The sequence below is a fragment of the Bubalus bubalis genome, chromosome 7, assembly GCF_019923935.1.
Source record: "Bubalus bubalis isolate 160015118507 breed Murrah chromosome 7, NDDB_SH_1, whole genome shotgun sequence".
Lineage (NCBI taxonomy): Eukaryota > Metazoa > Chordata > Mammalia > Artiodactyla > Bovidae > Bubalus > Bubalus bubalis.
The window spans coordinates 71,705,464-71,718,160 of record NC_059163.1 but is presented as its reverse complement, the minus strand read 5'-3'; the positions used below and the strand labels follow the sequence as shown (position 1 = coordinate 71,718,160).

At 42.1% G+C, this 12,697-nt stretch overlaps 1 protein-coding gene and 1 long non-coding RNA gene across 3 annotated transcripts in view; one reads left to right on the top strand and one right to left on the bottom strand.

Moving 5' to 3' along the window:
• Positions 1 to 985: 985 nt before the first annotated feature.
• RBPJ (recombination signal binding protein for immunoglobulin kappa J region) overlaps positions 986 to 12,697 on the top strand; it is a 241,798-nt gene continuing 230,086 nt past the window's right edge. The window contains exon 1 of one of the 2 annotated variants that reach the window (XM_025290222.3): positions 986 to 1,121. Coding sequence is in view for 1 of the 2 variants with exons in the window: in XM_025290224.3 (XP_025146009.1) it covers positions 1,090 to 1,121 (32 nt within the window). In the remaining variant the exon portion in view is untranslated. The remainder of the gene's footprint in view (positions 1,122 to 12,697) is intronic. The other variant, XM_025290224.3, reaches the window with a different exon arrangement.
• Positions 4,774 to 11,643, bottom strand: LOC112586220. Its single transcript, XR_003110656.2, has 3 exons — positions 11,242 to 11,643; positions 10,463 to 10,542; positions 4,774 to 5,986 (listed from the first exon to the last, which is right to left on the bottom strand). It is a non-coding gene; the product is annotated as an uncharacterized LOC112586220 (long non-coding RNA).

The window sequence follows — 12,697 nt, the reverse complement described above, 5'->3', positions numbered from 1 at the left end:
TGCATGCTTGGCTTAGATTAATCAAGATCCACCCCCCATCTTGATGAACTGGGATTACGGTCACACAGCCACTCAGTAGGTGAACAAAAGGATAAAATCAGGGCTTCACCAATAAGGAAGGAGGTGATAAGGGAAGATAAATTGGCAAAAATGATCATTAGAATCTGCGACACACCACGACTCCTAATGGATAAGATGGAGTGAGATATGCAGGACAGGGCAGCTCAGGCCCTAGGGGTTGATCATCAGTGTACCCTGGAACACAGCAAGGGCCACAGAGGCCCAGGGTAGCCGCTGTCCCAGTATACCTATATCGGGGGTTTGCCAGGATGTGGGACTTTCCATGCCAAAGCTGACAAAGCCTGGGACAAGTTGGTCCCACTTGGTCACCTTGGTCACAAGGTCAACTGGTCCATGGCCTGCATGATGTTACTTAAGAGGAGTTAGAAAGGGCGAGAGAATGTTCTTCACCAAGATCACTCTGTTCATTCATTCATTCCTTTTCTTCAGTAAGTCACAAGTTCAATGTCAATCATGTTTTACAATTCTGTGCTATTTTCCTTACAATTCTATGGTTAAGGCTCTGTTTAGGACTAGGGGAATCCATTTCACCCAACAATTTCAATTCAACAGAAATCAATGAGGTCAGGAATATCAAGCCAACTCTGAAACATGAAAGAAAATCAAATTAACCTAAAGCAGCTGTAACATCATTTCTCTCCCCTATCCCATTGGCAATTTGTTTTGCAGCTTATATTTATATATAAAAACCATGCCTCAGATTTCAGGATAAACCCAGGAAAAACAAGAACTAGGAAAGATTATTTCTTGTTTCCCTTTACAGATTCCTCTTCAACCAGAGAACTTCCGAACCCTCCACCCCATAAAAAGAAGAAAAAGAAAAAAGCCTGTGTCTGCATTTTTCCCCTTAGACAGAATGTTGACTTTCTTCTCTTCATTTTGACACTTTCACTTCCTTTGTTGCAAGGTGAAGTGGGCACCAGAGTCAGGGTGCCCGGGACTCTCTCTGCAGCCTTTCACGTCACTTGAGCCTCCAAGAAGAATCTGTGTTAAGAGTTTCTCTTCAACATGATCGGACTGCTCTATTCAGCGTTGTCGAGGTGAGTGAATCCTCTCGTGAATTCTCGATGTCACATTGGCCATGAAAATATTTACTATGCTTTAGCTTGTGATTTATGGATCCATAAATTGCTTTTTGCCACTGCCACTTCAAGACATGGTGAACTAACCCTCTCCTCTGCCACTTCAGTCACCACCAGGAGTTTTCTTGTCACCTCCTCTCTGATGCAGCCTGAGATTACTTAGCAGAGGCTGAGGCTAGCTTCAAAGGATGAGGTTTCTATGCTCTCCCTGCCTTTGAGCAAGCAGGTCTGCTTCATAGGCCCTGCCCCCTCTTATGCTTTTCTAACACCATACTTGCTTACACTTACCCTAGCAGAGAAACACAAGTTTTCTGGAATCAAAGACCTATTCTTTCTAGGTGGTTTAATTTCAGAAGCTTCCTTTTAATAAGGTCCTCCAGAAATACATCTGTTGGTAGCTGATGCTAACCGAGTTCCTGGTTTATTTGAAAGTGGGCAGCTTTCTCTCAGTACAGTGTTGGGTTCTGCTGGAGATACAGAAGGGCCTGCAATTTACTTGCTATCCTCAAACTTATAATCTAGTTGAGACAACTGAGTGCCTACTGTATACTGGGTGAAGGGTTTCTGAGCTCTGGGCCCCAGGGCAGGGATTGGGGATTGAGTTATGACAAAAGGGTCACAAATCCACAGATAGCACAAGCATTACCTGCACATTTCCATCCTTTTCTTATCCAAGTCTTTATGTGACAAATATCTGCTGAGTGTTCATATGCATGCCTGGTGGAATAATGTCTTAGATATGTCTGTGTATTTTTCAAAAGCATTTGGATGCAGTTGTAATGGATTAAATATAAATCCATTTAAAGTGTTTTCTGGGTTTGTAATGTCCTGCTGTCACTGAGTATTTTCTCAGTCAATGGATGCCAGAAATTCATTATCATTGTGGAACTACATGGAAAGAGTTAACATTTTAAAAGGTTTCCTTGATACCAGGAAACATGGGGACTTTAAAAGAAAGCTAACACAGGTGCATAACAATACCAGGTGTGGGACTTGTAGGAGAGTAGCTCAGAGACCTTGGCAGAAAACCTTGGAAAAGCCAGGAGGTATGGGGAGAGGCACAGAAGGCATCAATCTTGTGTTTGAATAACCCCTACATATCAGTCTATGATCAGGAAAGGACAGTTCTCTAAATAATGCATACAAAGTCTTTCTTTTAAAATGATTTAGTGACATATTAAATTACTGTATATAATTATTATATACAACATATAACGAATAAATCCAGAACACTCAAATCTTCACTTCCCTGAACAATCCATCTAGCTCCATTTCTATAGATTAAGTTTTTCAGAAGCAAAATATATTATAATTCTCCATGCCCATGGTTCTTTATACTTTCCCAAGTGCTTTCCCTACACACTGTTTGATTAAACATCACCAAATATATGAAGTGTGAATAATACAGGAATCATTACATACTACAATCGACATACAGCACTGTATGAGTTTACAGTATACAGCACAATGACTTGACTTACATATCATAAAATGATGACCACAAACCATTTAGTGAACATTCAGCATGTCATTTAGATGCAATGTTAAAGAAATAGAAAAAATTTTTTTCCTTGTGATGAGAACTGTTAACAACTTTGATATATCACACACAGTCATGTAAATTATATTTAGCATATTGTCCATGGCATCACTAGTGCTTATTCATTTATCTTATAACTGGAAGTTTGTACCTCTTAATTGTCTTCAGTCCATCCCCTTCCCCAACCACAAATGTGATCTCTTTTTCTATGAGTTTGTTTTTGAAATATAACTGACCGACAGCATTATGCTAGTTCCTGTTATATAACATAGTAATTCAATACTTTTAAACATTTCAAAATGATCACCATAATAAATCTAGTTACCATCTGTCCCCATACAGGATATTACATAATTATTGACTCTATTCCTCACACTGTACACATTATCCCCATTTCATAAAAGAAGTTGGAGTGTTTAGGAATAGGCAATGAATTATGCAGATATAAAATGGACAAGGATTAGGTAAAATTGTCAGGAAAACAGATTACAAATAAACTTAAAATGATCTTGGGACATATAAACCGGAAAGAGGCGGGGAAAGAGGAAGCAAGCTCAAGTCTTGTTCTTCTACTGGTCATCATCCAAGTTCTAACTAAGAAGGCCGTGCTCACTTTAAATGCCAATCTCTTAAAAAGAGATATTTTAGAGAATGCAGGAAAAAAAGTAATAAAAATATTGTTTGAAATAAATAAGAGAAAATCTAGAAAAGAAAGACCAAGAAGCAGACTGCTATATTACAGGAGAAATTAAGGGCAACTGACAAATTCCAGTTGGCTGAACAGGATTCAAACAATTGGTCATTTCCCTTAACTGTACTTTCATGGAACCATAATTCGTGTAGCCTAAAAAAAATTCTGAAAATTAAACTTTATTAGGTCTCCTTTTCAGTTCAATCCAGTCGCTCAGCCATGTCGGACTCTTTGCGACCCCATGAATCGCAGCACGCCAGGCCTCCCTGTCTATCACCAACTCCCAGAGTTCACTCAAACTCACGTGCATCGAGTTGGTGATGCCATCCAGCCATCTCATCCTCTGTCATCCCCTTCTCCTCCTGCCCCCAATCCCTCCCAGCATCAGAGTCTTTTCCAATGAGTCAACTCTTCGCATGAGGTGGCCAAAGTACTGTAGTTTCAGCTTCAGCATCAGTCCTTCCAAAGAACACCCAGGACTGATCTCCTTTAGAATGGACTGGTTGGATCTCCTTGCAGTCCAAGGGACTCTCAAGAGGCGATGCATATTTAAGTGAAAGGAGGCACTGTCAAAAGACGGCTTGGATTTGAATTTTGCTTTCAGCGCACATTAGCAAGCTTGATTTCTCCTAACTTCAATTGTTTCATCTCTCAACCGAGTGTGATAATACTTCTATGGCATAGTCGTCTCCAGGATTTGAGATGGAAGCAGAGCACCTGGGCTTCCCAGGTGGCACTAGTGATAAAGAACCTGCCTGCCAACGCAGGAGACATAAGTAACACGGGTTCAATCCCTGAGTCGGGAAGATCCCCTGGAGGAGGGCATGGCAACACACTCCAGTGTTCTCGCCTGGAGAATCCCCATGGACAGAGGAGCCTGGTGAGCTACAGTCCATGGGGTTGCAAAGAGTCAGACACAAACGAAGCAAAAGAGCGTGCATGCACGCACATAGCAGGGTACCCAGGACACAGCAGAAACTCCAGCAAGGGGAGCTAGCTGGCAGTGCTGGTGTAAATTAACGTGAGTTCTCATTGCCTGAGCACTAGACTCTGAGTAAAGACCTGGGTTTGGATCCTGACTCTTTCACTTAGTAACTGTAAGATGAAATATTATTCAAGGAATTTGTATTTATTTACCCTGAAACTCTTCCCTTATAAAAATGACTACAATTTCTCTTCTTACTTTTAGTTTGAGGTTCAAATGAAATTACATATGTGAAATAGCTTTTAAATATGTGTGTTAGTTACTCAGTGGTGTACACTCTTGTGACCCCATGGTCTGTCCATGGAATTCTGTAGGCAAGAATACTGGAGTGGGTTGCCATTCCCTTCTCCAGGGGATCTTCCCAACCCAAGGATGGAACCCAGGTCTCCTGCTTTGCAGAGGCAGATTCTTTGCCATCTGAGCTATAAGGGAAACCCAGCTTTTAAATATACATGTCATATAAAAATAGAATCCCATTGCTATTAAGTCTTTGAAAACTAATCATCTAGGTTAGAACAAATATGTCAGTATATGTATAACAAAGGTATCACCATAATAGGAATACAGGGTAGAATTCTTCCTATATTTTTAGAAGTCCTAATAACAATGACAACCAAAAAAAAATTACAATCAAATTACAAAAACTATTTAGTTAGCATAAGGGGAAATTGCTTAATTTTAAGGATGAGTAAACATTTGAACAGGCTTACATGGGTCACAACAGACTGTCCACCCCAAAGGCAGGATTACCAAGGATGATCAGCCCTCTGTCCTGGGTAGTTTATGAAAGAATCAAAGAGTCTGAAAGCTCAGAAGGGACCAAAGAGAGTTCAGCTCATCCCACTTGCTTGACTGAAGAGGAAACTGAGACCCAGAGAAGGGAAGGTACTCAGTCACCAGGACCCCAGTGAGGGGCCGTGGGGCGAGCCTGCCACCTGCTTCTGCCTTCGGCTCCTGCTCAGTGTTCTCCAGGACTACACTGTGGCTTCTGTTCAGATGCCTGCCCCACTGGCATTAAAATCTCCGCATCTGGTAAATGGGAAGGACCAGGGAGTAAATTTCAAGCTGTCTGCTGAGCTAGAGGAGAAAATCGCCCTAGGATGTTTCTGCGTCGGGAAGTGAAGGGCTGGAAATCCATATCTGAAGGTCCCCCCTCCTTCTGTGTTTATGATATCATCCAGGAAACATTTAAACAACATACATGGAACGAAATGTCTTGCCAGGTGGTAGCGTGTGACATATACAGACAGCCCCTGACTCACAAAGAAAGACTACAGAGACCCATACATACAAACAGCTGCTGCCACCCGCCCGGCCCCCACCACCTTGCAGCTGTCACTGGCTGTGTAAAAAAATTAAAAAAGAAAGAAAGGGCTAGAGAAAACACTTGGACCACTTGCAGATTCGGCACATTCAGAGGCAGAGGAAGGGAAGAAGTTGTGGAAACAGGAACCGCGGAATGGAATGGACTCTCAGGATACATTTTTCAGCCATGGATGATCTGACAGCAGCCCCTCTCCCTTTGCCCTGAAAAATCTCCTCCCGGGAAGGTCTTCTCCCATCCATGCTGCCAGAAATGTTATCTATGTAGAATGTTGTCTTAAAACCTTTTTGGAAGAAAGGAAGGCAGAGAATAAATAATAATTAATTTACTGCTAGAACTCTCTTTCAAGAGTCACTCTCCTTTATAACAGTTAATAATCAAGTATCTACCTCACGGGATTGTTGGGAAGATAAAGTCAATCAATGAACTAAAAGTCCTTAGCACTGTGCCTGATAAGTGATATAACACTAAATGGTTTTAAAGGATTATTAGTAGCGCTCTTCCATTACCGTATGTAAAATAGATAGCCAATGGGAATTTGCTGTATGACTCAGAGAACTCAAACCGGGGCTCTGTAACAACCTAGAGGAAGTGAGATGGGGTGGGAGGTGGGAGGGAGGTTCAAAAGGGAGGGGAAATATGAATACCTATGGCTGATTCGTGTTGGTGTTTGGCAGAAACCAATACAACTCTGTAAAGCAATTATCCTTCAATTAAAAAATAAATTAATTTAAAATTTAAAAAGACTATTATTAATAGCTCTCAGGAATTCCCTGGCAGACCAGTGGTTAGAACTCGGTACTTTCACTGTGGAGGGTGGGGGTTCAATCCCTAGTCTGGGAACTAAGATCCTGCAAGCCACATGGTGCAGACAAAAGAAAAAAAATAACTATAGTTATTCCCATTTTACAGATGCAACAACTGAGGTGTAGAGAACTTACTTTCCCTAGCCCATAAAACTTTGAGGTAGAACCAATATTCAAATCTGTCTCTAAATCCTATAATCTTAACTACTGTGCTATAAACAGCCATGTGCTTAGCACTGGTGGGTGGGGGTGAGGTGGCAGTGGAGGGATGTTAGAGCCCATCATTCATAGACTAGCAATAATTGAGTTAATTCTTGTGAATCTGTGAATTTCCTCTGGGACAACAACCATGCTCACTTGCATTCAGGAAACAGGAATTCTGACTGGTGAAGGGGGTCAAGTAGGTTATTTGGGGAAGAAAAGGGAAGACTTGGGCAAGGGACCCCAGCTGGATACTGAGTAGAAATCCTGGAGACAGAAATGACAGATAGATGGGAGTGATAGAAAAGCAGATTGGAGGGAGTCAAAGATGAACTCCAATCCACGTGACACTCCGTCTAGGTCTGACCTAGGAAAGCGGAGGAAGATTTCTATCTCCCTGTCTCCACCACCCCACCTTTCGCCCCACCCACGGCTCCAGATAACTTAGTACTTTTGGTAGACGAGAGAAAGGTTAAATAACTCTTGTGGGCTGGTTGGAAACATAACCCTTCCACTCCTGTTTGTAATGCATTTCTTTTGGGAAATATATGCTGAGTTCCAAACAAATCACTTGCAATTTAATACAGTACGTGTACACTTTGGGTCTCCAAGGGCTGGGTGCTGTGCTGGGTGCTGAGAATACCAAAGGAAACACAAGACCAGGTCCCTGGCTTTGAGCAGCCGGGAGCCCTGTCAAGGAGAGAACTGTAAGCTCCCAAGGGACAAGATGCTGAGTGTAACAGGAGAGGTGTGTACAAAGTGCCTTGGAGCACAGAGCAAGGGAATGGTGAAACTGCTTTTAAATCAACTTTTAGAATCCAACCTCTGCAAGTTGGAAACTGCATGCAATGCATTAAAATTACGGGAAGGACACTCTTACTATTTCGTTCTGAATGAATTCTTTCAACAGAACTATTGCCTGCTGTTTTCCTGCCAAGCGGTGGTATCAATACCTGTTGGGTTTGGTTGTTTTCCTAAGAGGTTAGAGAGAAGGATGATTTCACGGACCCTAAATTCAAACTGCTCTGATTTGAATCTGACTTCCATTTCCCAGCGCTAAGACCTTGACTTTACCTCTCTTAGACTCAGTTTCCTTATCTGTAAAATGGGGCCAACAAAAAAAAATACCCTAGTGTTCCTGGGAGGACTAAATACCTAGAAAGTCCATGTTTCAGAATAGAGTAAATGTTTCACTAAATCTGCCTATTGTTACCCAGATGATAGATAGGAACTTCTGACTTCAAATAACTTTATGAAGTTGTTCAAGAACTGTGTTCCTGAAAGAGTTTTAAATGATACACAGATGAGCATATTAAATTTTTAATAGCATATGCTTATCGTCACATGATAGGGAGGAAATATATATCTAATGCTACATTTTAAAGATATTCTTTAACGTACTCACAGATACAGAGAACAGACTTGTGACTGCCATGAGCAGGAGGGAGAGGGGTAGACTGGAATTTGGGGAGGAATTTGGGGTTGGTTGGAGAAGGAAATGGCAACCGACTCCAATATCCTTGCCTGGAAAATCCCATGGACAGAGGAGCAAAGAGTCAGACATGACTGAGCAACTAACATACTTTGGGGTTGGTAGATGCAAACTATTACATTTAGAATAAATAAACATCAAGGTCCTACTGTGTAGCACAGGGAACTATATTGAATCTCCTGGGATAAACCATAATGGAAAAGAATATTTTTTAAAGAATGCATGTATGAGTCACTTTGCCATACAGCAGAGACTGGGACAACATTGTAAATCAACTGTACTTTGATAAATAAATAAAAATTAAATTAAAAAAATTTAAGATTGTTTTCCTTAGAATGAATAAAAATTTTAGAAAGTATATTAAGTGAAAGGAAAACTATTTAGAAAGTAATAGTCAAATATTACTTCTTCTCTTCCAAAATAAAAGTAACAAGATGACTGTGATACTTAAGTAGAGACTAGAAACAGAGGTTTCCCTTAAAATTTTTCTTTTCCTCCCACCCCCGCCCCGACTGGGCATGGCTTGAATTAATTTAATTTTGTTAACTTTAAATAAAACATATTAAAATGTCTAAATTTTAAAAGGAGGGATGAGGGTGGGAACATGGCAGAAATGAGGGCCTCTCTTCCTATGTTTTCTCACTGTAACGAAATTCAACACTTTCATCTAGGACTCTGGGTGAAAACAGCATTTTCTAACGTTCCAACTAAAGAGAAAGCACATCTGAATAGTAGAAAGAATGCCTTCTGCATGCCCCCACTTTCTTGGCCCCGATTTCAATCCTGGTGGAAAAATTCCCTGAAGCCGACGACAGCTGAGTTCCTCACCCGGAATTCGATGATCAGAAAAGGAAAATGACACCCTGAGGTTCTGGGGGCCCTGGAGCAGCCTGTGATTCACACAAAGACCAGAGAGTGACCTGCCACCTGTCAATCTCCACCCCATGAGCCAAGGGAGCTGAAGTCAGAGGGGATTCAAGTTTGGAGGGGGGGCAGTGAGGGGGCTTGGGGAGGAGCCATAGAAAGAAGCAGAAGGACAGTCAGTGTCAGCTTGTACCCCGGATTTCCCCAGAATCTCAGTAAGGCCTCTGGGGCACCCAGTCCCCTTTACCCCTTCTTTGTAAAAATCACCTCCAGGAAAGTCCCTCTGTCTAACACAGCAGTTGGGCTTTGAAGCCTATGAATGGTCATGGCTAGCTGGGGTTTCCCTAGGGTCAGCGTCTCCGTCTGGGTGCCTCATGACCCCATGTGTCACCTCCATTGACAGCCTTGCAGAGGACAGGTGGAGCATCTAAAAGCACACACGACCCAGGGGCACTATTTGCTAGAGGCTTAGCTCATGAATTTGAGCAAACTCCGGGAGATGGTGAAGGACAGGGAAGCCTGACGTGCTGCAGTCCACGGGGCTGCAAAGAGTCAGACACAACTGAACAACAAAATGACAGCAAATAGTTCATACCAGCCTGAATGTCCTCTCTCCTCTCTTACTCCACCCATGGAGATGTCTGCATCTAGCTGATCACAGTCACCTTCTTTCCACCAACCTGGTCACAGTCTTTATGTCTCCTACCATGGAAAAGGGAAGCATAATCACAGGGCCCTCCCTGGGAGAGAAAGGTACAGAGGAAAGAGTATTCACTGAGGCATGGGCAGGGGCTTTCAGATAAATCCCTCCATTTCAGCCACAAGAATAGGATTGTTAGGTAAAACGCAGAACACTCAGGTAAGCTGGAACGTCAGATAAGAAACAAATGATTTTTTTAGTAATAAGAATATCCTGTGCAATATTTAGGATATACTAATACTAAAATACTATTTTAGTTCCTCTGACATTCCAATTTAACTGGATGTCTATATTTTTATTTGCTAAATTTAGCAACCCTACTCTAAAACAACCTCAGGGACTTCCTTGGTGGTCCAGTGGTTAAGAGTCAGCCTGCCGATGTGGGGGACACAGGTTCAATCCCTGCTCCCAGAAGATTCCACATGCCTCAGAGCAGCTACGCCACTACCGCAACTACTGAAGCCCACAGCCTAGAGCCTGTGCTCCGCAACAGGACAAGCCACAGCAATAAGAAGCCCTCGTACCGCAACTAGAGAGTAGATCTCGCACAACAGTGAAGACCCAGCACAGCCAAAAATAAATCAATAAGTAAGTAAATAAAAAACTCATGAGGCTGGCATTATTATTCTTACTTTCAATGTGAAGGAAATAAGGCTTTGAGAGATTAAGTAACTTGCTTGAAGCTACAGTACTTACAGGTGACAGAGGTGAGATTTCAACCCAGACTCATCAATTTCAAGAGCAGTACTGGTTCCACACCAAATAGGGATCCAAGCCTTTAATGAAAAGGACGTTTGGGATGTTAATGGAGGAAACTGAGGCTTCTCTAAGAATTTGGGGGAATTCTTGGATGCCTGGCTCAAGATGTAGACAATCACTCAATAAACAGTATGTTGATGTAATGAACTGAACTATCGCCATGCTTGGTAGCTGGAAGACTCATCTCCTTTCCTAAAAATGCTCCTAAGACTTGTTCTCAGTCCCAGCTCAAGTCCTCCTTCAACACCACCCTTCAGCGCCTAAAGGGAGCACTTCACCCCATGTGTATAGGCAGTGGAAGATGAGGTCATGGGACACAGCTCCAAGAGAAGCTTTGAGTCGTGTTACATCCATTTAACATATGGAGGAAACCCACAGGACTGAAGAAACTGGCTGGCCCAAAGAATAAACCAGTCGTCTCTTGGCCAGACAACCTACAAAGCTCAGCGTGTGGAGTCCAGTCACCTTGCTTGAACCAGGCTGCCTCACCACAACTTGAAAACATCTGTCTTCACTTTCATTAACATTATTTTAGGGGAGCAGGGGCCATGGGGATAAGAAGAGGGAAGGGCTGTCCTGCTAGAACTCTTTCTAATCTGAAGATGAGATCCATCAGCAGATGCAAGGCTCTTTCAGCCTCGTTTCTTTCTTAGTTTCTATGAATCTGCAGACAGGAATCCAGACAGAACGCATGTAGCTCATAGGTGCCCACAAACCTCCGGTCCCAAGGAAAATTGCTGTGGCTCTGTCTGTAGGAGAACATTGCCCAGTCCTCATCTAAGTCTCAGTGCTTTCCTCCAGATCCTCACTGCAGGAGCTGTGGCAGATAAAGTGTAGTAAGGGTTAAAAAAAAAAAAAAAAGGTATTGAAAGAAAATGTGGACCCAAATCCACTACCACCAGGAAGTTGACTACCTTATAATCATTTTATTTCCTGACAATCAAAGCAGTAAACACTTACTGTAGAAATGTTTGAAAATGCTGAAAAGGCTAAATAAACAATAAAAACTACCCAACATTGCATCATGCAGAGCTATGCTGCTTCTGCTGCTGCTAAGTCACTTCAGTCGTGTCCAACTCTCTGCAACCCCATAGACTGCAGCCCACCAGGCTCCTCCATCCCTGGGATTCTCCAGGCAAGAACACTGGAGTGGGTTGCCATTTCCTTCTCCAATGCATGAAAGTGAAAGGTGAAAGTGAAGTCGCGCAGTCGTGTCCGACTCTTAGCGACCCCATGGACTGCAGCCTACCAGGCTCCTCCATCCATGGGATTTTCCAGGCAAGAGTACTGGAGTGGGGTGCCACTGCCTTCTCCGATGCAGAGCTATAACCTGTCCTAAAATTGTGGTGTATTTTCTAAGGATCTCTGTCCGTATGATAAATATAATTGATCTTAGACTTCATATGTGACTTTATTTCTACTTTTTTTAACCTAACAAATCATAGACACTTCTCTCAACACTGTTAAAGGCTCTCTGAAGGATCTTTAAAACTTTTGATGAATCCTTAATAGATGCATTGAAAATGGTCATAGGTAATTTAAGTATTCTCCTCTTGTTAAACATTTAGAATGTTTCCAGTGTTGTCCCTAATTGAAACAACATATCAGTGGACATATTCACATACTTTGTTTCTTAATTGTTATTGAAATATTGTTGTTGTTTAGTCGCTAAGTCATGTCCTATGTATAGTTGATTTAAAATGTGTTAGTTTTTGGCGTACAGTAAAGAGATATATATGTATATATATTTCAGATTCTTCTCCATTTAGGTTATTGCAAGATGTTGAGTTAGTTTTCTGTACTATACAGTAAGTCCTTGTTGAGTTCCCTGTGCTATACAGTAAATCCTTGGTTTCACATATGTTTTTATCAGATTTTTGGCACCTGTTCCCTCAAGTCTGGAATCTAATATAAAACGGCATCTAATTTGATCCAAAGATATGTTATCTTATTATGTTTTCTGCTTTACCATGCTCTACAAAAGGCTATGCCTTCCAGAGGCCCCACCAGCTGACCTAGTTGGAGAACCACAGTGGTCAGTTACACAACAAGAATGACCTGGTCCCTTGTTGAAATCCAAATGAAAGGGATTCCTACACAGCAGGAAATCTTAGTGACAGCATCCCCTCACCCGCCACCTCCCTTAACTCAGGCCGTGGTGTACAAGAGAGA